This window comes from Marmota monax, unplaced genomic scaffold (genome assembly GCF_021218885.2).
Source record: "Marmota monax isolate L192 unplaced genomic scaffold, Marmota_monax_Labrador192_F-V1.1 WCK01_AAM20220418_F8-fsc00021, whole genome shotgun sequence".
Lineage (NCBI taxonomy): Eukaryota > Metazoa > Chordata > Mammalia > Rodentia > Sciuridae > Marmota > Marmota monax.
The window spans coordinates 16962518-16990387 of NW_026695228.1; the positions used below are offsets into that span (position 1 = coordinate 16962518).

The following is a 27870-nucleotide window of genomic DNA, read 5'->3' on the forward strand; positions in this document are numbered from 1 at the left end:
AGGGGAGGAGTGGGGAACATCCATCCACCTTCTACCTCAACACACCCTGGGGCTGGGGGGGGTGGTGGTCCAGGAGCCAAATGTGGCAGTCACCAACACTTCCCCACCAATGACCAAAGTGTCCCCTTCCTTCATACTCACAGAAGGCTAGTCAGGGGGTCCAAGTGTTGCTCCATGTTATCATGGAGCAGTTTTGTGCCCACCATATTAGAGGAACTTTTACTATTATTAGTAGTAGAAGTAGTACCACCAGAGGTGCTTAACCACTGAGCCACATCCTCAGACCCTTTTAGTTTTTATTTAGACAGGGTCTCACTAAGTTGCTTAGGGCCTTGATAAGTTGCTGAGGCTGGCTTTGAACTTGCAATCCTCCTGCCTCAGAGTCTTGAGCTGCTGGGATTACAGACGTGCATCACCATGTCGGGCATGGAACTTCAAACATGTCATCTGGTTTAGTTTTATCCACCCAGGATGAGAGGTGTCATGACCATCATTTTACAGGAAAGGATATAGAGGCTCAGGGAAGTTCAGTGGCTTCTATTGGTCACAAAACTAGTAAGTAGTAGCTGAGTCAGAATTTAACCTAGGGTTCATTCCAAAGCCATTGGCCTTTGTACCACCACTGCACGTTTGCTTTCTGTGACTGGAACTTTCCTGAAATAAAATTAAAAGGTGGTCTAATGTTCCCCAGAGGGTATTGACCAGCTCCTGGCATGACCTGGCCCAGTCAATCACCGTAAACCCAGCTCTAGTGACACCTCACTGGTGACATTTTCTGCACCCCTCAGCAGTGGCCATTGCTCTACTGTCTGAATTTCCATAGCACCTTTTGCTCCCTATCTTCTATTGTGTCTTGCCTTCAGTGATAAATGGATGATAGTTGATATACTGATGTGGTGGGTTGGGGAGGCAGCTTACAGTGAATGTTGAACCTACTCTGTGCCAGGAAGTCTGTTTGTCATTATCACAGAAAGCATCTCACAAAACTTAACATATGGGAGGAGGTGATGAGATCCGTTGCTGGAAGTACAGAAACTGAGACTCAGAAGGACGATGCCATATGTTCAAAATGGTCCAGCAAGTGAAGGACAAAGCTGAGGCTCAAATCTGTCTTGTAACTCTGAACTCTTTGACCCCCACTCCCTGGGGCTGAGAGTGGCCAGGGTTTTTTCAGACTTCTTAAAATGAGTGGCTGCCCTCAAGAGGACACCACTAGCCTCTGTGAGAGTAGGATCTGGTGGGAAGGTAGTCACTAGGCCACCATCTGGGCAGGCAGCAAGCATTACCTAGCTCCAGCAGCAGGTGGCAGTATGGGCAAGAGAATCACATCTTTTACCTACCTCTAATGCTCTTGCGTGTGGGACACCTGTTCTCTGATTTTGTCTCCTTTTTTCGGAAGGTTCTCATTGCTGGCCTTGAGCTCCTGGGCTTCTGGGAGCCTCCCACCTCAGCCTCCTGATGAGCTTGTCTTTATTTTAAATTTCACATCTTGTTCATCATGAATATTTTAGCATTAAATATGAAATGATAGTGTGTTCAAATACAATTGATCTGCTTATGGAGGATTTTCTTTGGCATCCCCTTAAATTTTGTTATCCCTGGCGAGTGCCCCATCCACCTTAGTCCCTGATCTTCCTCAGAGGTAAACTTGGGAGCATGTTTAGATGTAATACAATGATAGTTTTAAGGGAATCAGTGTCTAACTCTTCATCTTCTGAACTGCACTACCCAGGCACAGGCTTGGGTCAGAAGCCTCCCCTCCTGTTTTCTCTTTAAAATCACCTTTTCCCCTTTTTACAACAGAAAGGCCACTCTTTCACCCATCCTGATCTTACTATGGTGTGTAGAAAGCTTTGGTGATGCCAAACAAAGGGACAATTTGAAATATTATTAGTGTAAGGGTTGAGAAAGTAAAAGACGGGGCAAACCAACTGTTATGCTTTAGATGTATGGTGTCCCCCAAAAGCTCACATGTGAGACAATGCAAGAACGTTCAGGGGTAAAATGATTAGATTATGAGAGTTGTAACCTGGATTGATCCATGGATATGGATTCACTGGGTGGTAACTGTAAGCAGGGAGGGTTTGGCTGGAGGAGGTAGGTGACTGGGGCAACCCTTTGGGGTTTATATTTTTGTCCCTGGTGAGAGAAGTTCACTCTGTTTTCTGGTGGCCTGAGGTGCTTTCCTCCATCATGCCCTTCTGCCATGATGCTCTGCCTCATCTTGGGCCCAGAGATATGGAGTCAATGTCTATGGAATAAGACCTCTAAAACCAAAGACCTCTGAGCCAAAATAAACTTTTCCTTCTCTAATTGTTCTTGTCAGGTATTTTAGTCACAGAGATGAAAAGGCTGACTAAAACACCATCTTTTTGCAAATTTAGAAGTTTTAATCCTTTACCTTCAATACCTTTAGGGACGACCCTAACCAAATTATCAGCCAATAGACCATACAAAATAATTCCCGACAATTAAACACTTTTGACTTGAACCTAGAAGTTCAGGTGTTAAGTGACAACCTGGTAACAAAACTCCTTGTGGTCCCACCAGAGTATTTATCTGCACAAGATTTCATTTTACAAGTATAAAAGTGAAAAAATAGCAATAATGTCAATGCTGAATCCTGCTTCCTTCTAGGACTCATGAACCAATTTTTAAACAACCTACTCATCTGATTATAAAAATGTATGAGATGAATCTGTGATGTCTTGATCAGTTGTGTGCTAAGAACATGTGCTAGTCAGCTTTTCATTACTGTGACAAAATACCTTAAATAATCAGCTTATAAAGTGGAAAGGTTTATTTTGGCTCATGGTTTCAGTCTACACTTGCTCAAGAGCCCCCTTGCCTTTGGACCTGTGTAGGCACAGTACATCACAGCGGGAGTACGACAGAAGAAAATCTCACCTCATGGCAGTCAAGGAGCAAAAAGAGAGGGGGTCCCAATATCCTCTTCAAGGGCACACCCCCAGTGACCTAACTTTCTTCCACCACCTCCCAAATAGCTCTACAAGCTGGGGATCAAGATTTCAACACATGAGACTTGGGAGAACATTCCTCACCTAAACTAAAGCCCAGCAACTGTGTTGGGGGAAATGCTAACAAAATACGTTTGAAGAGCACCGGCTTAAAACCTGTCTCTGGGAACAGTGGTGCTCTCAGTGTTTGTGGGGATGGCTGAGCAGGAGTGGCTTCCCTCTAGGGGTCTTCTGGGTCTTCCTGCCAGCCCTGCCTCAGTGATGTGCTGGGGTCCCGCACTCAGGCCTGGTTGCACCCACTCGCTCCCCTCTTCTCATCACCTCTGCTGTTCCTGTCTCTTTCCCACTGGGCCCTTTCTGTCGCTGTTTTCCCCCTACCTGTCCCAGCAAAGGGGAGAGAGAACCGGAAACAGGAAGTGTAGAAGGAGCCATGAACCGGAAACAGGAAGTGTAGAAGGAGCCTTGCGGGCCCGGACAGCTCAGTTCTGGTGGAGAAGGGGCTGCGCTGGTTGACCTAGAGATGGTTATGGTGGCACTGAGTGTGGGCCTTGAAGATGGCCAACAGAACATCCTTTCTTCATCCTCAAAATGAAGTTTGGACTAGATGATTCCTGAGACCCCTGAGTCCAGGATTCCACCCAGCTGTCTCAGGACTGTCACTGTGGAACCCCCTTCAGATAAGAAAGGTGTTTCCCAGCTTGGGAGGCTGAGGCAGGGAGGATCAGAGTTCAAAGCCAGCTTCAGCAACTTAGTGAGGCCCTGAGCAACTCAGGGAGACTCTGTCTCTGAATAAAATACAAAAAAAGACTGGAGATTAAAAAAAAAAAAAAAAAAAGCAACCATTTGTGGGCTGTGTCCTCTGCCCAGGCAGGGGTCAGACCTGCATTGGCCATTTTATTTTCTGCAGAGGCCAGAGGCCTTTGTGCTCTCTCTCTTGCATTCCAAATATGTACGATTTCAGATGCCCAGTGGACACTGCCACCCGGAAGTCCTTAGGCCCCTACTTCAACAGATTTAAAGGGAACTTGCATACACGGCTTTGCTTCATCTGAAAACAGCTTCAACCACTGGATAATCCTGATGCCTCAGACCTCCAGGCAACAATTCTTCTTTTGATTTTGGCAAAGAGAAAACAGGGATATTAATAAAATTTAAAAACATTTAATTTTAATATTAAAATTAAATAGTAAACATTAATAAAAACAAAGAAAACGAACAACTTTTTGTACTGACCAGGAAACCCTTTATTATGAGCTTGGCAACAAATCTAGAAGTTGCATTTACTATTCAGAAACTCAGGAGGAAGGTATTGCCCCAACACGTGACTAAATTAGTCAGGGTCACTCCAGGTGAATTTGGGTTGGCACGAAATAATTACAGACACAGAAAGTACCTTTTTCTTAAGGTCCAGTGACGCCTCCTAAGCCCCAGCTCCCACAAGGGAAGCCAGAGGGGCAGACAAAAGAGAGGGATGCACACCTGAAACCATGCTAATTATTGAGGGGAAGGTTCCTCCCTAATGAGGCAAGGGGTTAGGTTTCAGGGGATGGAGTCTAGCTTCCCGATGTCTTGGGGTCAGTAGATTGATTGACATCTTGGCAAATCACACGCATCGCAGGTGTGTGTGGGATCAAAGGCAGAGCTAGTGAAAAGCACACACACGTGCACAGCCTAGACAGAACTAGTGCACTCAAAATGCTCACAGCTCACATACACAGCCCATGGCTGGCCCACACAAGGTATTACTTTATAATTGAGGAAAATGGGGTACAAAGATGACTTTGCTCAGAACATTCCCTAATGAGGCTGGAATCCCAGCGCAAGTCTGTTGCCTTCCAAAGCCCACGTGCCATCTGCTCTGTAAAAGATCTGTAAAAAGAAAAAAAGTCGATAGTGCTGGCATTGGTGTGTGTTTGTAATGGGAGGTACAGGATCCTGTAAAAGCACATTCCAGATTTCCTAGGGCTGCATCTGAGGCCTTATGTTGTCTTCTCCTCACCTGCTTTTCACCGGCGACTCGTTTCTGAATATGATTTATGAAATCTTTCAACGTTTAAAATTGTGACACCACCTGAAAAACGCGAGCCTTTTTATCCACTAGGGGGCACTGTTGTTTCGTGCAATGCGAGAACGGGTGTTGGGATGGGGCCGGGAAATACCTCAAAGAGCAACACTTCACATAAGGAAAGTGAGGCACAGGGCGGTTAAGGGTCAGTCAAGGCTACTTTCTCAGGATAAAGCAGCTTGTGCAGACCATTTCTCCAAAGTGCTCACCAGAAAGAATTGAGTGCTTACCATCTGCCGAGCTCGCAGTCCTGGGTATGCACTTGAACTAGCTGTTCACTGCCTGGTGGGACACTTGGCATTTTCAGATGCTATCTGGAGCAGCTCTTCTATTTTGCCTGGTTGAGAAAATAATTGGGCAATATGGCAAGAAAATGTTGCACAGTGTACAAGCTAAACCACTAGGTCAAAAGCCAGCTGGGAAGCCAGGGCTTGCTCTAGGGTTTTCTTAACCAGAAAAACCTTAAACTGGGTTGCAGTTATTCAACAGCAGTGACTCTGGTTCAGGAAGAAACCTTAGCCTTGGATTCCAGCTCTGCCACTTTCTAGTCCTGTGGCCCTCGGAATCATCTCTGAACTGTAGTTTCTTCATTTGCAAAGGGAAGAGTAGAGGGCTGGGGCCAGGCTCACAGATGCAGAAGCTGAAGGCAAATTTCTCAGCCTCTCAAATCAGCCACACTGACATTGCTGGGGTTACTGTGATCTCTTCAACTCACCTGTGACTTGTTCTCTCCAAGGCCATCAGTGAAAGCAGCAAAACAGCGTATGGAGTCTGTTAGGCTACATGATCTTCTCTGCTTTTACAAGCCAGTCCGCTTTCTGGGGTGATGAGAGAGTGTACGCTGGAAGGGAAGGAACAGCCCACCCACTGGGGACCATAGTGACCCTGGAGAGGGTTACCCTCTGCAGTCTCATCACCTGGAGAGTGAGCCTAACTGCCTCTCTCACATTGTTGTTGTGGATTGAACTTGCAAAAAGCCTCAAGCTCCCTCCTTGGCACACAATTATGAAGATCATGAGACAATGGTTACTGTATGAAAATGTTTTGGAAACAAAATTAATTACAGAAAAGGTGATAAAAGAGTCAACGCCATTATCTTCACCTGGTAGGAAAAATATACAGTGTGCTCCACTATGACCTAGTTTTTTATTAGACAAGAAAGACGTCTCAGTGAGTTCTTATGACTCTAAGCACCTAGCAATGGTACCACATGTACTAACTAGGATTGGCAATGATCAGATTCATAATTGTTTTGTATGTATTGTTGGATTGGGCCCACGGTCTCGAGCAAGTTAAATAAGTCCTTTACCACTAAGCTACATACCCAGCCCCACTGTATGGATTTTTTTTTTTTATTTTTTTTATTTTTAATATTTATTTTTCAGTTTTTGGTGGACACAACATCTTTGTTTGTATGTGGTGCTGAGGATCGAACCTGGGCCGCATGCATGCCAGGCGAGCACGCTACCGCTTGAGCCACATCCCCAGCCCCACTGTATGGATTTTGAAAGGAAGTAGAAGTTGAACTTGAAGGACTTGATGTAATCAGTTCATTTCAGAAGAAAGTAGTCATATTTATCAGGATCATACATGGTTATATATAATAAAAAATCCAAAATAATGGAGTCTTAAATAAGACAAAAATGTTACTATGTCTTCAAGGGGGATCAAGTTTCCTTTGATTTCCCTGTTGTACCATCACCTCATAGTTCATGATGACTGCTGAAGTTCCAGACATTGTTATCTACATTTCAGTCATCTAGTAAGAGGAAAGGGAGAAAGGGCCAATTTCCTTAAGGAGCTTTCTTTTTTCCTTCTCACAGATAGAACTTTTCCTAGCACTTAGCTCCAAGAAAAGATAAAAAGTACTACCTTTTAAGTGGGTACATTGAAATCCCCTCCAAATTAAACTTGTTTAAAGAAGAAGGGGCAAACTGTAGGCAACTAAAAGTTTGTGCTGTGGAACCTGATTGGGAAGCGAGGAGGCAAGAAAATTAAGAGATCTTGAAGAAGAAATGGTGATTCTTTTTTTTTTTTTGTAAGTGGTAGATGGACAGCATGCCTTTATTTTATTTGTTTATTTTTAAGTGGTATGGAGGACCGAACCCAGTGCCTCACACCTGAAAGGCAAGCCCTCTGCCACTGGTGATTCTTGATCTGGTTCCCAAAAGCTTGCTGCCAGCCCTTCATGAGTCCTATCTTCAACTGGGCAGCTAGGTCAAGCCCTAGTTCCCTATCAACAAAGCCCTTGTTCCTAAGTAAGGCTGTCACAGCCTTTGTTTTGAATTGTTCTTCTCAAAAGGCCAACCTTCTTCTTTGAGAGCCTGGGCCTAGCAGGGTGTTAACCTTGGTGCCTCTCCACCGGCCTCTTCCTGGAGGGCAGAATCATAGATTGTGACCCTGGGTCAAAAAGCCACAGCACATGTCTGACGCAGACCTTGGCTGAACTCTATGAAGCTATCATTTGGTTTTATGTCACTATCCCAAGAATTAGTTGTACCCTTTATCACTCATGGTCCCTGCAGGAAACAATCCAACTCACTTAAGGGCTGGGGAAGTAGTTCAGGGGTAGAGTGCATGTGAGCCAGATCCCTAGGAGTGCAGGAGGCCCTGTGTTCCCTCCAGGTTAAAGACTGTCGTGAAAAGACTGCAAGTAGTCCCCTTATGCACAGATCTGATATGCTTGATCCCAGTCCCCTAGAGAAATGGTTCAAATTTCAGACACCTTGTTATATTAGCTGTGAGTATAATTCACATTTGCAAATCATTGTGAATACATTAATTGATAATCAAATTTCTCTGCTCGTTCTTTAGTCGCTGACAGATGGTCAGCATGACCCACATCACTTTCTTTGAAATCAGCTGCTTGCAGGTGGCTGTGCACCTGTGACTCCATTCATCCACAGACAGCAGTGTGTGTACTTGTGTCGCCTCCTTGTCTCCCCAAAGATAGCTTCGCAGAGTTCAGCCAAGGTCTGCCACAGATGTGCGCTGTGGCTTTTTGACCTAGGGTCACAATCCATGATTCTGCCCTCCAGGAAGAGGCAGGTGGAGAGGCACCAAAGCTAACATCCTGCTAGGCTCAGACTCTTGAAGAAGGGGGTGGGCCTTTTGAGAAGAACAACTCATGTGACATTTCACAGAAATGGATAATCGAAAGAGGGAACCAGCGGAGAAATATAAAAGTGCAGCAAAGAAATGAAGGGTGATGGCACTGGACGTGATATTGAAATGGATCACATGTGGAGTTAGAGGGAGGGAGCTGGCTGTGGGAATATGGATGCTGCTGCCATCTGGACACCAGCGATGCAGCTAGAGGAACCTGGTGTCACTTATCCAGACAAAGAAAGTGTGACAAAAAGGATGAAAATGTCCCCAGAGGAAATGATGCCAACCCCAAACCATATCCCAGGAACTCTTGGAGAAGTCTTGTGACACTGGAAGTAAATAGATTAAAATGGGAGCCAGGTGCGGTGGCGTACACCTGTAATCCCAGGGGCTCAGGAAGCTGAGACAGGAGGATCTCGAGTTCAAAGCCAGTCTCAGCACAGCAAGGCACTAAGCAACTCAGTGAGACCCTGTCTCTAAATAAGATACAAAATAGGGCTGGGGAGGTGGCTCAGTGGTCGAGGGGCCCCGAGTTCAATCCCTGGTACCAAACAAACAAACAAAAAGTTAAAATGGGAAAGATGATCCAAATCAGAGAACCATTTGCCAAGACACAGAAAAGACACTCACTCTGTATCAGAAGTTATGACAGGAAGGAGGAGGCCAGTTGTTCCAGAGACTCTTGCTAAGACTTTTACAGAGAAAACAATTTAATTCTCAGCATTTCTGATATTTTAAAATTAGGATATCCACTGTTATTTTTTTTTTGGCATTCTTGCTGACAGTAAGACAGTTTCAATGCTTTTTTTTTAATATTTCTTTTTTAGTTGTATTTGGACACAGTACCTTTATTTTTTTAAATTTATTTTTATGTGGTGCTGAGGATCGAACCAAGCACCTTGCACATGCTAGGCGGGCGCTCTACCGCTGATCCACAACCCCAGCCCCAGTTTCAATGTTTTGATAAACATTTTGAGAAGTCACAGAAGAATCATAACTTCCCCCTGAGGATGAAGGGGGAAGTTGAGGATGAAGACTGTCTTGCCCGGTTTTGGTCTTGCCTGGTTTCATTTTTGCAGTCTCACATGACTGTGCATATCTGCTGAGATATGGGTACTATTTGGCAAGATGACCAAGGACATTAGCCACAGCAAGAAGAACCCTGGAAGGCAGGAGGGCCCGGAGCAAAAAAAAATGCTACTGGAGCCGTGGTGCAGGTCCACTGTGAGCGATTGCTGGGTAGAGACACAGCCATAGACAGAAGATGCCACCCAGAGCACTGAGCAGACTGAGAGGCACCATCCCAACACCTGCCTGCCCACCCTCCTGGCTCCTGCAGGTGCTTTGCCTTGGAAAACCTCTGCTATAACTAGCAGCGGTAGGCAGGCAATGCAGTCAGGTCAGTCTCCCAGGGGGCAGAGAGGTGGAGGTGGGTGGCGCCTGGATGGAGGTCACTTCCCAAGGTACTGTCATGTACAGGTCTGTGACCTGCAGTGAGGACAAAGCCATCTACATCTCTGATTACCATTGTAAAGACAGAGGGAACAGAGATTGAATCTGGGGTTTCCATCTTGTCAACGCAGGGCTCTTTCTAGCATCCATGATGCCCCAGAATTCCCTTGGTGCTGCTAGACAGAAAGTAAAAGAGTTAGAGATCAGTGGGGAGGGGAGAAAGGTGAGTAAATCTCTTTTTCTGTTCTCCAGAAGTGTTATTTTTTTCTTTCCCAGTTTTCTTTTTTTGATATTGGGGATTGAACCCAGGGGTGCTTACCTACTGAGTCACATCCCCAGTCCTTTTTATGTTTTATTCTGAGACAGGGTCTTGCTAAGTTGTTGAGGCTGGCTTTGACCTCATGATCCTCCTGCTTCAGCCTCCCAAGCTGCTGAGATGACAGGCATACGCCACCATGCCCAGTTAGGTTTTTTTTTTTTTTTTTCCCTGTTTTAAAGTAGAAGCATATGCTCCAGATGTCACCAATTACCATTTTCCAGGTAGAACAGCTCTGGATTTTTAGTGCTTAAATCTCACAGAGCATATCTCTCAATGTTTCCCATCCAGTATTTATAAGGAAAATTTCTACCGGCAGTTCCCAAGACGCCATAGATTTTAAGATGGGCTGGAAAAGTTCAAATTACATTCCAAATACAGTTGACAGGATGGCAGGGCAGGTGTGGGTACATCTGTCTCAGATGTCACTGTGGATAAAGCATATTGGTTGCCACTGGGTTTTAAAAGCATGATCCTTTCTGACACAATCATTCCCATAACTTAATAAAAGGTGTGGGGGGGGGGGCGCGGGGAGAGGAGGGAAGGAGAATCACATCTTTGGAAATCTATTGCAAGTTTGGGGCATTTGTACATCAATACTTGCCAATTAAACAGGGAAGACGCTGCTTTTCTGCAGAACGCATGGTTTTTATGTATGGCCTGCAGTCAGGAGAAAGCTCTTAACTCTATTGCTGTAGGTCTGTCTCAAGGATGATCCTCTCCACCTGGGAGCTCTACTCATAGAGATCTCCCCACTAAGCCTGTCTCCTTAACTTGCGTGATTTGTGTTCTCTTCTGCTCCCACCTGTATGTCTCTCACCAGCTGCAGCAACAGTCCTTCCTCATCAAGAGGCCAAGATGATTCTACAGGGAGACAGGGAACATTTGCTCCAGACCGACTGCCCTCCCTCCAGGCTGAAGTGCTTGCCCAGGACCTGCAAAGAAAGCACCTCAGAACATGTGCTAGACTCTACCCCACCCCTGCAGTCCTTACCCAGGAATAAAAAGTAGCTCTCTTCTTTGTTCAGGGAACAGTTGGACACTCTCATGATTGATGCTTTGTGTCCCCTCTGCTCGAGGAAGAAGCCCCAATGAAGAGAACTGGTCCTTTAATAGTTATGCCTTTAACTGGTTCTTCTGATGCAGAGAACGTGAACCCCCAAGCCAGTGACGGTGAGATGGATCAAGAGTGCTCACGATGACATCCTCCCCAGCTGAATCTGATTTTCTTTATTCCCCAGTGGCCCTGTGCTGGTCGGCTCCGATGCTGCAACAAACACCTGAGAACAACAACTTAGAGGAGGAAAGATGTACTTGGGCCCATGGATTTGAGAGGTTTTTAGTGACCATGGTTGGCTGGCTTGATTGCTTTGGGCTGAGGTGAGGCAGAAATTCATGGAGGAAGGGTATGTAGCAGAGGAAAGTTCTGGAGCTCAGAGCAGCCAGGAAGGAGAGAGAAAGCAGGGTTGGGAAGAGGCAGGTCAGGAACAAGAAATACCCCCCAACCACGCAGAGCATGGTCCCAGTGACCTAATTCTTCCAACCATGCCCCACCACCTACAGTTTCCACTACCTCCCAGTAGTCCATTCAGCTATCAATGGATTAACCCACTGAGGCGGTCACAGCCTTCATGATCTGATCACTTCCCATAAGCCCCACCTTTGGATGTGGCCACATTGGAGATTCGGAGCCCTTAAATCACGAGGTTTGGGCAGGTTCTTCATATCCAAACCATGACAGGCCTATGCATGGCTTTCCTCTCCCCTTCAGGTGAGAACACTGGAGGTTTCTGTTGCTAAAAGAACCAAGAGTTCCCTATGCAGAGGTTTGCACTTAGGTCAACTTGTCTCTGACAGAAACAAAAATCTGTAACTTTGAACCGCTGGCCTTCAGCATTTCTGTGGGACATGACGGAATGCATGATTTTTCTCTTTTAGTATCCAAAATGAAAGTTATTAAAGAATATCTCTGGGAAATAAGGGCAATGTGTTTTCATTAGTTTATAGATAACGGTAGTCTGTTTGCTAATAATGGAACTTGAGATGTGGTCTGTTGCCTTGGGAGCCTAGCTAAAAACAAAAACTCAGAGTTGAGGAAACCGAATAAAAACGGGCAAAGAACCCTATCACATTTTATTAATGCCCCTCCAGCCACATTCTTCTTCTTGTTTAGAGGTGTCTTAACAGTTCAGGAAAGCACCTACTGGAATGGAAACATCAGCATCTTGGTGGAACCATGTTGGATAAAGGTTCAAATGTCGTTCAAAGGTATAGAAACTTCTCCATCAGCACATAGTATGGTATTTTGCACATAGTAGGTATTCAAAAAGCATGAATAAAAATAATGGGATTGAATTGAACACCCATCTGAATAGATACCAGATGGTTTAGTGTCACCAGCACTAAAACTCTTCATGCAAATCAAAGCAGATGTGGTGCCAAGTTCAATTATTGCTCAACCCTTGGCAAGGATCTGAAGATAAAGAGAAACATCTTGATGTATTTGTGCAAGAAATCTACATTGGCAGCAACTATAGCAAGAGCAAATTTTCTTCTTAAAAATCGATGTCCCTGGGCTGGGGATGTGGCTCAAGCGGTAGCGCGCTCTCCTGGCATGCGTGCGGCCCGGGTTCGATCCTCAGCACCACATACCAACAAAGATGTTGTGTCCGCCGAGAACTAAAGAATAAATATAGAAAAAAAAAAAAAACATTTAAAAAAAAAAAAAAAAAAAATCGATGTCCCTGGCCTGCAGAAAACAAATTGGACCAATTTTTTTTTTAACACCAAAGACAAAGGCTTTATTATCGTGAAAGGTCCTTGTTATCCAGGTTATTTAAGGAAAACATAACTGAAAATACAACTTCATCTTGAATAAGTCAGAGGGATTTGACACTAGGCTTTTTTTTTTTTTTTTTTAAGGATAAGGCATTTATTTTGGTCTTCATTATCGGGAATATCTGTGTTGCCAGTGCTTGTCAAAGAGACTGTTATTTGCAGAAATGTCACTGAGTTGCCTTTCAAGAAGAAGTGAGGAACATTTCTGAAAGAAAGATCTGACCCTGGATGGGAAAGTATTACCTCTGAAGAGCATATTTCCAATTATCCTTCCTTCAAGAGGGCCTGAGTCTCCTGATCTGTAAAATGAATGGTTGGCCACTAAATCATTTTTAACATTCTTTCTAATTCTAATTTTTTTTTTAGTTTTTGGCGGATACAACATCTTTGTTTGTATGTGGTGCTGAGGATCGAACCCGGGCCGCACGCATGCCAGGCGAGCGCGCTACCACTTGAGCCACATCCCCAGCCCTCTAATTCTAATTTTTCATAATTGTTCTTTTTCCCTCCAGGGGAAATTGATAGGTAACAGACATGAACAGTGGGAACATGAGGTTAAGGGGATAATTTTATAAACTGGGCCCACTGTGCGGACTCCCCAATACCACATGCTTTCTTTTCTTTCTTTCTTTTGGTACCAGGGATGGAATCCAGGGGGCGCTTAACCACTGAATCACATCTCCAGCCCCTTTTAGTTTTTCTTTTGAAATGGTCTTGATTAGTTGCTTAGGGCCTTGCTAAATTGCTGAGGCTGGCTTTGAACTTGCAATCCTCCTGCCTCAGCCTCCCAAGCCTCCGAGATTATGTATGTGCATCACTGCATCCGGGTTCCATGTGCTTTCTTTTAAAAAGCAATTTACCCTCAGTCATGCCTGACTTCAGTCAATAGGATGAGCTACATTTCTCAACAACCTGCTATCTGCAGGAGACATGCAGGCTCTAATGGCTCCTCCCTGTCCATAAGAAGAACACACATTTACCCTGAAGGGGATGAACTTTTATGAACTTTATACAGACTAGATCCCAGAACTCACGGAGATAGGATAATTAGAAGCAAAGCCCCCTAACTGCAAAATCGGTAGAAACAAGTTCCAAATAGAACCAGTGTGTGCAGGCCAAGGTGACTTAGAGTTGTCTTTGATCTTTAGCGTGTTGTTATAATAGTAAAATTTGCCCTTCATGGGGTAAGATTGTGCACAGTGGGGACTTGAAAGTTCAATGCAATCCTGCTGTCAGTCAAAAGTCAAGAGCTGGACCTGGGTGGGACTCTCTAGAAATTTCCCTGGGACACTCAATAAAATTGGAGCGCAGGCAGGCCTGTGCTGTTCCTCTCCTTTCTGAGAGGCACCCCCTCCCTTGAGTGTGACCCCTTTTCCCCCTTTCATATCCTTTCTAATGAACCCATACCTGCCACTTTGAGTGACATGTGTGAAGTTTTTCCAGGGTGATTGCAAGAACCAGTAATTGAGGATTTCCATGGCTGTCTTGGCTGCTTGGCTCCCTTGCTTTGTAACAAAACCAAGGCCACTTGGTCAGATAATAGAAAATTATGAATCTATCTTAATTTTTTTGTTGTTCTCAAAGGTGATTATGTATTGGAAACGAGAGAGATTTTTTTTTTCCCCTTTAATTCTCAGTCACACTCAGAATAATGCTTAATCAAATATCCAAGTATCTGTGGCCCAGTCAAGTTGACATAAAATTAACCATCATAGCAACTTATCGATTGTCTTCAAATTGTAACAAGGATGTAAAGACTGCTCTTTACTAAAGCACTGACTCATCACTTAGGCTGGCAAATGTACAAAAGTTGGCATCTCTGCCTCCATTTTGCAAGTGTCTACTTTGCTCTGAGTCAGTCACCTTATATTCAAAAGATCTGATTGAAAATATCTTGTGACAAGGACCCTTCTGACCAATCCTGAGATAATGATCCACCAGACCACAGTTTCACTAAGACTGTTTATTTATTTATTTATTTTTTTAGTTGTAGTTGGACACAATACCTTTATTTTATTTATTTTTATGTGCTTCTGTGGATTGAACCCAGGGCCTGGCACGTGCTAGGCGAGCTCTCTACCACTGAGCCACGACCCCAGCCCCTCACCAAGACTGTTTGACTGTGCATACTTCTGGTCCCCTGTACCCATCTCATCTGGGAGCTCATGTCAGTACCCTGAAGATAGACATGGAAAGGCTGGTTCTCTTGTCTTCCAGGTATAGCTATACTTATTCCTGCTTTTTGCCATTACTTTTCCATTTAGTTTTTAGAGTGAGTGGTTGGCTCTGATTTGTTGGAACCGCTGGCCTAGGATTCCATTAACAAATCAAGCAATAGCTCAAGAGCCTGGGTCTCCATCAACAGGAAGCCAACCAAGTTTCATTTGCTGAGGAAGAAGACTATTAGTTCAGCCTATTTCCTCCCTGGGTGGTTCTAGGAACCAATTCGGTTCAAGAAGACTATTAGTTCAGCCTATTTCCTCCCTGGGTGGTTCTAGGAACCAATTTGGTTCAGAGTATATGGAGACATTATGTGCCTGGCACTGTGATGAGTGTTGGATAAAACTAAATTTTGTTCCAGTGGCTCAGAAGGCTGAGGCAGGAGGACCGCGAGTTCAAAGCCAGCCTCAGCAAAAGTGAGGCACTAAGCAACTCAGTGAGACCCTGTCCCTAAATAAAATACAAAATAGGGTGGGGATGTGGCTCAGTGGTCAAGTACCCCTGAGTTCAAACCCTGGTACCCAAAACAAAAAAACACAAAGAAAAACCTAAATTATGTTCATGAATGCACTTTAAAAATCAGAAGAGAAGGTATAATTAACCAGCATACAATTCATCCCATAGAGAACAAAACCCCACAGAACTAAGCCTGCAGATAGGTGGGCCTCACTGTGGAAGTAAGGGGTGGCAGCTTTGGTTGGGGGTTGGGGGACAGTCCCTGGGGTGGATGGGGGAAGAGACTTCACCTAGAAACATCAGTCAATGCTGCCTGTGCCCAGCCTGCAAACCAGCTCAGGAACACAGTGGGTGGTAGGCAGCCAGGCAATTAGTGTTTTGTGAGAAGAAAGAGATCAAGAATGGAACTGGCCCTGCAGGCATCCTGAGACCCAGTGAGCCAGCCCAGGGTCCAAAGTGTCCACCCAATCCAAGTCTGTTAGATTTTGACTCAAAATACATTTCCCTGGGCTGGGGATGTGGCTCAAGCGGTAGCGCGCTCGCCTGGCATGCGTGCGGCCCGGGTTCGATCCTCAGCACCACATACAAACAAAGATGTTGTGTCCGCCAAATACTAAAAAATAAATATTTAAAAAAAAAAAAATACATTTCCCTCTCAAATTATAGAGCCACCATGAAACCTTCTTCTGAGAAGCCCCCTTTCCAGCAGCCTGATGGCTCTCAAGCCTGTCTCTGGGCAGCTTGAAGAAGCTAAGAAAGGGGGCTGGGGCTGGGGCTGGGGCTCAGCGGGAGCGCACTTGCCTGGTATGTGTGAGGCACTGGGTTCGATTCTCAGCACCACCTATAAATAAAGGTCTATCAACAACTAAAACATTAAAATCAAAGAAACTATGAAAGGCCTGAAGTCATTTTGGCAGCTGGAGTTGGAGTCCAGTGAAGCCCTTCCCCGGGCTGGTCTCAGCCCCTGAGGACACTTGGCCTGAGGTGTCAACAGCTGAGTACTGGGGAGAGTAAGGAGTCCCAGAGTCACCCCAGGTGGTGTGGAAGAGACTCCCAGCAGGGTTTGAGCATATTTCTGCCACCACAAGATATTAGTTAAATTTCTGTCATTAAAAAAAAAAAGTGACTGATAAAATCAACTTAAAAGAAGGAAATATTTATTTTGACTCAGGGTTTCAGAGGGTTTAATCTGTGGTTCCTTGGCCCCCATTACTGTGGGCCTATGGTAAGGCAGAATATCTCAGTTGAAGCAAGTGGTGGAGGAAGGCAGCTCACCCCATGGTGGGGGGGGGGGAGGGAGAGAGAGAGGGAAAGAGAGAGAGAGAACGAGGACTCACTTCCTTCAACTAGGCTCCAGCTCCCAAAGGTGCTGACCATCCGCTGGGGACCAAGACTTCAACACATGAGTTTGGGGGACATTTAAGATGCAAACCATAACCACAGACTTTCCAGTCTCTTCCAGGTGTTAGCTTCTTAAGGAGTCGCCACCAGCCTCTCCTACTGTAACTGAGGCTTCGAGAAGCTGCTTTTGCTAAAGGCACTGACTCCTAGATAGGCAGATGCCCGGTAGATACCTTAATGTAGGACAAGGCTTGACATTTTCAATTTCTCCATATTGTATTTGTCTTCAGGTCGTTGCTCGCCTCAATGTGTAGGCATGTTAATTGCTTGAGGATGGCTCACATTTTATACTTGAGGAAATTTCGGCCTAGAAAAGTTAGATTACTTGTCCGGGTCACATAGCTTGTACTTTTCAGCTACTTCTCAATGATTACAAGGTCTTCTTCAGTCTGAGGACAAAAGTTTCCTGAAAATGAGGACAAGCTGAGTTTAAGACAGATAATTCGGTTACTATAACAGAGTACCTGAGACTGGGTAATTCATTTTTTAAAAAGCTTCTTTGGCTGGTGGTTCTGGAGGCTGGAAAGTCCTAGGGCATGGTGGCAACATCTGCTCAGCTCCAGGTGGGGGTCCTGTGCTGCATGACATGAAAGTGAAACAGAAGAAGGAAAAGCAGGTGTGTGCAAGGTGTGTGCGCATGCTTCATAACAACCCACTCTTGTGACAACAACTCATTTTCAGAGCTCAGAGCGAATACACTCCTGCAAGAACTTCCCCTTACTGCAGGAAAGGCATGGATCTCTTATCTCCTCTGACACCTCTTACAGGCCCCACCTCCGGATACCTCCACAATGGCAATCAAAGTTCAAGGCTGGTCTAGGAAGTGAGGGTCACACCCTCTGTGAGCCTGAGTGTTGTCCGAGGTTGCAGTGGTCCTAAGGAGGGAAGGCTGGCCTTTGTCATTTTGGTTGCTTGACATCCATGCTGAGAGCCACAGCCAAGTTGGAATGGCCCCTGGCATTTTGCCAATAGTATTGGTTGAGAGGCGAGCCATTAAGATGATGCTGGATTGATTCAATTGTATATTACACCTTTACTGTCCGCCTCAGCCCGCGACTTTGGAATTCTCCCGGGGATTCCTGGGGAGTTCGCATTGGTTGGGGAAGTGCCGGAGGAGGGATTTCCCGGTTGGTGGTTGCTGGAGGAGCCCCCTGCTTGGCGTTCCGTAGAGTTCCCGGGGAGCATGTGTGGAGTGTGCTGGTGGAGTTCAGAAATAAAGTTTGTTCCTGCTTGAGTGGCTCGTGATTTGTGCCCAACCAGACTGCGGCACATCCATCCCTGTTTACCAATGGCATTCTGGTTTTTTGGGGGACATTCTCCTGGCATCTCCCTCCTACTGTGGTTGCTAGAGGGATCTTGCCTTCCCTCTCCCATGCCGGGGACAGCTAGTGTTGGCCTCCATGAGCTGGACATCTTCCTGTGGGACTTGAGTTCTGGACCCAATGAGCTGAGGACAAGGCTCATTCATTACTGTGCCAGTGGACAGTTCTTTCTTTTTTTTTTTTTAAATGTTATGGTGAATTGCACTTTTTTTTTAATATTTATTTTTTAGTTTTCGGCAGACACAACATCTTTGTTTGTATGTGGTGCTGAGGATCGAACCCGGGCCGCACGCATGCCAGGCGAGCGCACTACCGCTTGAGCCACATCCCCAGCCCCAGTGGACAGTTCTTATGTCAAAATCTAAGTTCGAACATGACTCGTACGCAAAACAGAACGAGCCACAGATTTTATTCAATGTATTCATCAGTGAGGAAACCAGTGAGATGATAAGTTGGTTCCCAGAGCATCTGAGGAACCGGGAAAGGCACACCAAAAATTCTCTCTCTAAGTTGAACTCAAATCTGGTTAATGTTCTATAGGGTCGTAAATCCATAGGTTACTTTGAGTCCAATTTGTAATGTGCATAATCCCAAGAGTTAGAGCTAGGGCATCTTACCTTCCTTTACAGAAGACTTGGGGTTTATGTGATGTGGATATTCCCTTTTCTTTTTTGATGCCAATTATTGGGGGAAGTTATGTATTTCTCTGAGTCATATCTTTTTTTTTCTTTTGGCAAGATGTTAGGGGTACCTGAACTCGCCCGGGGATTGTTCTATACTCATGGGTAAATGGGTGGGTGTTGTGTGTTAAAAAACCCAAAAGAGAAAGGTGAGACTGCCACACGAGACCTTGTGGAACCCAAGGCTTTGTAATTGGAACATGGTAACAATTGCTATGTTGTTTCACCATTTCTCTAGATAACTGGGTGCTTATAATAGAGGTCTAGTGGTCCCTTTACGTACCCACTACAGAAAGGAGATGCCTGCTGAGGATCTGGGAGGCGAATATCTCCCAAATTAACAAGTGAATCCTAACATGCCATCTGGGCGCCCTGGGACCCGCTACCAGAGCACACCTGGAATGTAAACCTTGAAGAGTTCCTTTAAACCCCCCACAGTCCCTCCTGATGGGGAGAGTCACAGCCTTTGGGAGAGGAGTCCTATGTTTCTCCTTTGCTAGCAAAGCAATAAACCTTCTTTTTCCTTTTTCTCAAAACCTTGTCCTCATTAGTAAATTGACACTAAAATTGGCATTTCAGTTACATGCTTATTACAGGATCTTGGGAGGTGATGGAGGGGCCAGAGTCACCTGGAGGAGAAGGGAGACAGCACTGAATGTGGAGTGACCCACCGATGGCAGGACAACTAAACTAGATCCATCTAAACTAGATCCTTTTACTCTTCTCCTTTTTGGTACCAGGGATTGAACTCAGGGGCACTGGACCATTGAGACACATCCACAGCCCTGTTTTGTATTTTATTTAGAGACAGGATCTCACTGAGTTGCTTAGGGGCCTGGCTAAGTTACTGAGGCTGAGTTTGAACTCGCGATCCTCCTTCTCGGCCACTTTACAGATGTGCACCACCACGCCTAGCTGGGTCCTTTCTTTCACTCTTGGAGAATTAATAAAGGGGAGGAATATTCATGCCTCTGGGATGGGGGGTCCTGAGGAGTCCCCCCAGAAGGGAGGTGGACCTCAACTCAGACTATGATTTTCCTGGACATTGTCACAGAAAGGAATTTAAGGATGTGTCAAAGTGAGGCACAGATTGATCTTAGTGAGAGAAAGGGTAGAGTGTGGGTCTTGGAGAAGAACGGGATAGCTACATCTCAGGAGCACTTAGACAGGTGAAATCTAGTACAGACGTGATCTAACAGGGTGTTTCAGTTCCTGTTGGGGTTGGTAACTAGACGTTGACCATTACCGGGGTGGGAGTCATTTTTTTCTGCTTTGTTTTTCACGCTTTCTGCTTTGTGAATTTAAACAATATGACATTGGTGTACCTGTGGACAAGGTCTGGCAATTGATCTAATTGCACTGTTTGTGACAAAGGTATGAGAACATGACCTTTGAATCCAGACTTTTAATCATGACCAATCGTTTTGTCCCAGGGGGCCTCTTTTCTCCCCATCCTTATGTCTTCTATCCCACCTCGGGAGTGGGTGGATATTTCCTGGGAATTCAGGTACCACCTCTTTTGACTTCTTTAATGATTCTTCCTGGTCATTGTGATAGCCGTTGTCAACTGTCATGGTGCCTGGGCTGTCATTCAGCCTGCAGATGACATTATAATGAAGTTAGGGGTTGTCCTGCCATCGGTGGGTCACTCCACATTCAGTGCTGTCTCCCTTCTCCTCCAGGTGACTCTGGCCCCTCCATGAAAGCGTCACCTGCACCTTCCCAACTCACCTGGCTTGGTGCCCTTTCTGTCATGACCAAGTCAGAAGTTCCAGTCTCCAGTATCAGGTGTCCTCCAATTCCATTCTGTACCTGGAACTAGTGTCAGATCCCATGGGTGCGGGGCTCGGTTGCACAGGAAGGACTGCCCGGACTTCAGATAGCAATTGCAAAATCCAGGGTGTGAGCCTGTGCTTCTGTGGAAATGCAGGACACAAATGAGGCATTGTGGTCATACCCATCTAAACAGAGCTGAGAGGCTGTGGGAAAAAACCATCAGGTAACAAAGGGCTGTTCAGGAGCTGCGTCCCAGGGCCATCCAGTGGAACAGCCTGCCTGAAACTGCCTTCCATGTGCCAGGTACCATTATTCCAAGTCCAAGGTACGGGGTGAGCAAAACGTGCCAATAATCCCTGCCTGGGGAAGATTACAATTTAGTTGGAAGAACAACAATAAGCAAGATAAAGTATCTAGCTTTTTAGAGATAAATAGGAAGGAGTATAAATAAAGCAAGGAAGGTGGATTTGAAGTGCAGAGGTTGGCCGAAGGCTTGACATTTGAGAGTGTTTTAAAAGTCTGGTCACAGGATAGGAAAGGAGAGGCTGAGGGGGGGAGGCAGCAGCCAGTGCCTTGAGGAAAGAGGTTGAGGGGGATTAAGGGGCTTCCAGACTCAAATCTTGGTTGTGTCACTTAGCTGTGGGGTCCCCGCAAGTAATTTAACCTCTCAAAGACTGTTTCTTCCTCTGAAAGGGGAAGGTAACCATCCTGACTCCAGGCAGGGCTGGCTATATAATTTATAGGAGCAAATTAAAAATGTCAGTCCCTTGTTTGGAAATTATTTAAGGATTTTGAGCCGGCAACAGTGGAGACTAAGTGTGGCTCTTCTGAGCTATGAGCTTTGTGCTACAATCCATTGTGGGACCAGGGAGCTGCTCGAGGGCTTTGAGGTGGCCTGGCCCTCACCAGGCAGGACCATCAGCATTTGTGGGCCCAAGGTGGAGGGTGAGGCTGGGCCTCCTCACTGACATCAATTCTCTCTCTGTCCTTTCTCTGGAATCCTGTGGAATACTCATAGCTAATATTTTCCTGGTTTGTTGTTGTCTGGGCTTTGAAGGTTCATAGCCCAGCTCCCTGCTGTCCCCTCATTCGTCACAGGGTGGGGAAGAGGCAGTGCTGGCTCACCCCTGAAACTCACCGCACCTGTGAAAGGTTCCTAGGAGGCCAGAGGCAGGTGAGGGAACCAGCCAGGTGGAGACTGAGTTCCACGCCTCCTTGTTCTTCATGAGAATCTTTAAAGCCAAGAAGCAGCCCTGCCAATCCCCTCAACAGAGGAAGGTGAGCCTCGGGGTTGGGATTTGAGGTCACCTTGATGTGGCACCACTTTGACACATTCCCAAAGCCACCTGGGTTTATTTTTTTTTATTTTTTAAGAAGGTTTTCCTTTTTTTTTTAATATTTATTTTTTAGTTTTCGGCGGACACAACATCTTTGTTTGTATGTGGTGCTGAGGATCGAACCCGGGCCGCACGCATGCCAGGCGAGCGCGCTACCGCTTGAGCCACATCCCCAGCCCGCCACCTGGGTTTAAATGGGACTCCCCTCTTTCCTGGGGAGCAGGAGTCTGTGAGAAGTGCAGGGGCGAGGTTGGAGAAGGCACGTCTGGCAGTGGCCTGGGGTGCTGATGCTTTACCCTGTGGCTGGAACCCCAGACCCTTGAGTGGGCCTGCCATGGGGGAGGAGCCGCCAGAGGGGGCCTGAAGCGGGAAGCAGGCTTGCTCTCTCCTCCAAAATTTATTGCCTCTTGGAGGAAGGAATGGAGACAGGGGAGACAAGGACCCTCTGGGGAGCTCTGAGGTCCACCAGACTCCCCGGCATCCCCTTGCTTGAGCCTGTCTCTCAGCTCAAGTCCAGCCTAGCAGCAGAGGGCGCTGGCAAGCCACCGAGCTATTGCTGTCCCGCCTTCTCCTGGTTTGTGACCTTGGGCAGGTAAATCCACCTTGCTGGGCCTTCATTTCTCAGTAGTAAATTGGAGATGAACTTTGTACCTGGGATTATCAGAGGGCGAGGTAAGATAAGGTTTGCAAAACCTGACATCAACCTCCCCACCCCCCTCAGGATGCCCTAGAATAACACCTCCCTGAAGTCGCTGCTTTAAGCTCAAGGAGTGTATTTGGACTAGTAAATGTAACAGATGTTATTTCTAGGGCACCCACTGTGTGGGATGGTATTAGGCAGATGAATAACATACAAGACATGGGCCCCTGCATCTGGGAAACGTACATACTTCTTAGGTAAAAAGACAGGCAAGTACAAACGTGTTAGCTATAAACCTAACGTGGCTAAATGCAGAATTATGAATCAGAAAGATGATTGGGATTTAGAGGTACAGCTTGGTGGAGCTGGAGGGCTTCCTGGAGGAAGCGAGTTCTTTGGCACAGTCTGGAGCACTGGTAGGATTTCCAATCAGTGGGCAGGGGGAGGGATGGTAGCTTTTGCCACAAGCTGTCCCGGGTGATGGCACATAGAGGGCTGCAGGCAGGAGTCCCTTGACATAGCCTGAGGATTTTGAGCTCCACTGGGATTCAGCTCTGAGGTCCTGGGTGGGTTGGAAGAAGGGGTGGGGAGGGCTGGGTTGTACACTGGAGGTGCCATCGTCCAGCAGATGGGTGGGGTGTAGACCAGATGTTGGGTAAATCAAGAGCATGATGATCAAGGCCATCAGTGCCATTCAAGGACAGGACACTTGATCTCCTTGCCCCACTATAGCCAAAAATCCTTTGACACCTCTCCCACTGAGATGTATGTGTGGGGGCCTTTGTTTCTTCCCCTTAAATCTGGGTGGGCTCTGTGACGGGCACACCATCAAATAGAGTAGAAATGATGCCAGGCTCAGGCCTTGAGAGACCAGCACTTCCCACTTCCTGACTCTGGAAACACTCTTGGAAACCAGCCACCGTGTGATGAAGAAGCCCCCAAAGCCCTGTGGAGTGGCCTAAGTGTCCCTGAGTCAAAGCTCCCAGCTAATGACCTGCATTAATTTGCCAGATATGTAAAAGCCATCTTCAAAGAGGATTCTGGTTGTGCCGCCCCAGCTAAGGTCCCATGGAGCACAGATAAGCAGTCCCCATTGAGGCTCAATCAAATTACAGATTTGAGAGCAAAAGATGAGATTGCTCGCTAAATTTTGGGATGGTTGTCTAGGCAGCAACATCTGATCTCCTTGATGTGTTCAAGCCAGTGTGCTTGGGTCCCCTCTCCAAGTCCATGGGGACTCCTCTGGCACTTCCTTCTCTTGCCCCTTCCTGTACTTCCATACTGGGGGCTGGTGATGACTTGCAGCTGGGTGAGTGGAGAGGGCAGCCCCGGGCCTCTGCAGGGTCAGCTAGTGGGAGTGGCCCACAGAGGGGCTGCTGACTTAACAAGAACAGAAAGCTGTGGCCTCTTGAGTTGCTGAGCGCTTCCATTCCTTCTCCCTGCATACAGAGACTTGGAAATGGGCGACAGCCAGATTCTAAGACTATAATTTTTTTTTTTTAATGGTGCTGGGGATGGAACCCAGGGATTCATTCATGCCAGGCAAGTGCTCTGCCACTGAGCCAGGACCCCAGCCCAAGACGATCATTTTTGTTTCAGCTCAAAAACACCTGCTTCACACACTGCATCCCAAAGCCCAGTACCCTGTACAATAAGCCCTAGGGTAAGAAGGAAGAAAGAAGCTGCTGGCCCCTGAGAAGCCTGTGAAAAGAAACAACTGGGAAACTGAGGCCTCTACTGAACCAGGGAGTGAATAGTCAGAGCATTTAAACAACCCAATACTCATTTGTTTTGTACATTTGTTTATTTTAAAAAAGCATAGGAAATGAATAAAATGCTACGTAAAAAGTATCTACATTAAATAAATTATTTCCAGTTAAGCTTTTGAAGATCCACACAAACCATCCCCTAACCTCTCCTGAGGTCTGGACTTAGGCTTGCCCTCTTGACTCCTCTTGGAGAACTTTCCCTCCCATGCCGTGTCCACAGCACTGAAGATCAATCCTGTGTGAGCCAGCCTTGCTCACAGATGAAGCAGAAGGTCATACGGGCTGCCTGGGGATCTGCAGATCTAGGGTGGAAGGGCACGATGCTGGCACACAGCAAAAATCAACATGACATTTGACTGGTCTCCAGAGTCCTGGAAATATTGTACTTAAGTGGGGTCTGGGCCTTAAAGAGCCACATGCTCAGGCTGGGCCTCTTCACTGAGCCTGGGTTTGGGGAAGATTCATCCACCTGCAGGATCAGGGGGCCAGCAACTCAGCCCAGAGTCTTGAGCCTTCCCTTAAAAGCAAATGTAGCCCACTGGGCACAGTGGCACATGCCTGTAATCCCAGTGGCTCGGGAGTCTGAGGAAGGAGGATTGAGAGTTCAAAGCCAGCCTCAGCAAACTGAGTGAGGCTCTACGCAACTCAGCAACACTGTCTCTTAAAAAAATACAAAAAAGGGCTGGGGATGTGGCTCAGTGGTTAAGTGCCCCTGAGTTCAATCCCTGGGATCCAAAAGAAAAAAAAAAGCAAATGTCCATAAGGGGACCTTGCAAGTGATAATAGTATGTATGGTCACCCCAGCATCTGGGGTGGAGTCTGAAAGGAGGTGGGCGGAGCCAGCCTTTCAGAAAGGACAGGGTATGATCAAAGAAATAAATCCTCTTCCTTCTGGAAAGAGGTCAAGTGTGTGGAGCACACACCATCTAGTCCAACGCCCTTCCACTGGGGCCACCTGACCAGGAGAGGTGGTGCACTTCCAGGGTGAGGAACACAACGAGAGTCACCTTTATTCTTTGTAGGAAGTACTGAACTTTGCACTGCGCTTTTCTCCAGGTTAGAGCAGAGCCCGGCTGGCAAAGGTTCACAGGAATGGGGATGGTGATTTGCATACAGGAAGGAGACACACTAGGAGGAAACACTTTCCTGAAACACAGGCCAGCCTTGTGGTCTAGCTTCTCACTGGGGAAGAGACGAGGGTCCGGGTCTTTCCATTACAGGAACGGCATTTCTGTGGGAGCACCATTCTACCAACAACCGTGTCCAGCCAATCACTGGGATGAGTGTGAGCTCAGTGTGGGCAGACCTTCTGCTCTGGATTTTAATGCAATATTTTGGAGTTTTAAACATTAGTAACAAATTCTTTAAAAAGACAGCAGGCTAAACAAAACACCCGGTGAGCTGGATCATTTTGTAGTTTCTCTGTGGGTGTCAGTGGCAGGAAGGTGAGTCAGGCAGATTAATGGCACCCTACCATCAGGGTCCTAATCCCTACCCGTGGATGTGTGCCTTACATGACAGAAGGGACTTTTCCACTATGGACTGTAAAAGATCTTTTTTTCTTCTTTTCCTAAGGGTGCTGGGGATTGAACCCAGGGCCTTGTGCATGCGAGGCAAGCACTCTACCAACTGAGCTATATCCCCAGCCCGATGGTAAGGATCTTGAGGTGGGGAGAGCATCCTGGAATCAGAAGTAGAAGAGGGAAGTAGGGCAGTCAGTGATCAGTGATGCTGTATGAGAAAGACCTGACCAGTCACCAGAGCTAAGGAAATGAATTCTAGAGTCTATGCCAGGAATCTGGCCCAAAGAGAACCATTTGGGAATTCTGATCTCTACACGGTAAGACATTATATTTGCATTGCTTTTAAGCCACCAAATAATAATGTGTTGCAGTAGCAACAGAAACTAACCCAGGTGGCTACTCTCTGGTATGTATTTCAACGTTTTTGGAGGAGAAAAGTATTCTCTAAATTTTTGTTTAAATGTCAGAGTCTTGCTGCAGCTGGGAGAGCCACATATGGCAACTCAAAAGAAATTTCTCTCTAGGAGTAAAAGACAAAGGAACACAAGCTAAATGTCTGCAGTGGGATAACTCTACACAGCTGGAGAGAATCAGGACGTCTCTTACCCAAGCAGATGGGTGTCAAGCAGTTGGGTGTCCCTGCAGCTCCCACACATATCCTTTTCTGGTAGGACACGTTGCAAATTATCGCACCTCACAGGGGACAAGCACATGTTTATCAAGTGGTTGGTAGAAGTCAAAGCCTCGCCATAGGAACCAGTTGGCACAAGTCAATATTATATCAGGTGAAAAGAACTGTGTGGTGATACATTTGACCACTTAAATACATAGGAACACCACATAAATAATAATAAGGCACAGTGTCCTTTTCATCCAGGGGACTCTAATGAGAGCCAGGACCTCAGGTGGGCTCCTAGGAATCAGAATTGTCACCATGAAGTGGGCAAGACTCCGTTTATCACTCCAAATCTGGGCTTGTGGCGACCCCTGTATCAGGTGACTCACGTCTCTTTGTGGACTACCCTACAACACTGTAGGGTGACTGTATCCAGGTCTGAATCCCTCCTTTTCATTCTCATCACTGGAATGAGTCCACTGGGAAATCTGACAGTGGTAGCCAAGAAATCCTGCTCTTCTTCCATATGCTTCTCTAGGAGTTCTGGGCAGGAACACTGTAGAGTGTCTCAGTGCCTTGCTTTGTGCATCTCAGCAAAGTCTTTGGAAAGGACCTAAAGTTACTCTGCTGGTTTCACTGGCTCCTGGGTATCCAGCAAGGGAATGTCTGTGTCCCCATTGCCTACCTCCACCTTGTTGGGGTGGGAGAAGGTGTAGGGTTCACTCTCAGACTCAGGAGAGATGCAAGGGGGCAGCTCCTCTGTGGTCAACTTTGCAGTTGGGGTCCTGGAGCATATGGGGGGTGGGGAGGGAGGGCAGTCCCCCGTGGGGCCCTGGAAGGGCCGATAGGTGTCCACCTCTGGCTGGAGGAAGGACCCATTGGAATCCTGCAGCAGATGTCCATACACCATGGTGTCATCGATGACTGCGTACACATGGGAGTCATTGTCCTTTCTTCCTTTATGAAACTTCTTCAGCTGCCTCGGCACCTGGGTGTTGGCATTGCCATTGTAGATGCCCACAGCAGGGCCTTTGTTTTTCTTTTTCCTATTTGTAGAAAGAGAACAAGATGGAAGTCAGAAAAAAAAAATCTCTTAGATGTACCGCATTTCTAAACCCCTGTGGGAGCTTAGAGTCTTCAGAGTTCTGACCAAGTCTCCCTGGAGCCCCTGAAACTCTTAGCATGTGGAAATGAAAGTGTTCTCCAGTGAACATTTGGAAATGACCTACTATTGTCTCAGGCTTTTAAGGTGGAAACCAAGAGATCACAGACGGTAGAGAGGGTTTAGAGGGGACATCTTTAACACTATTTGTGCTCAAATTTGCTTTCATCTCCCCAGAACTGGGGATGGAACCCAGGGCCTCGTGCATGCT

At 46.4% G+C, this 27870-nt stretch overlaps 1 protein-coding gene and 1 non-coding gene across 2 annotated transcripts in view; both read right to left on the minus strand.

Moving 5' to 3' along the window:
• Window positions 1–24374: 24374 nt before the first annotated feature.
• Window positions 24375–27870, minus strand: part of Cdcp1 (CUB domain containing protein 1) — a 48780-nt gene continuing 45284 nt past the window's right edge. Inside the window, exon 9 of the mRNA XM_046437445.2 lies at window positions 24375–27543. Coding sequence (XP_046293401.1) covers window positions 27117–27543 — 427 coding nt within the window. The 3' untranslated portion in view covers window positions 24375–27116. The remainder of the gene's footprint in view (window positions 27544–27870) is intronic.
• On the minus strand, window positions 25930–26002 carry Trnaa-cgc (transfer RNA alanine (anticodon CGC)). Its single transcript has one exon. It is a non-coding gene; the product is annotated as a tRNA-Ala (tRNA).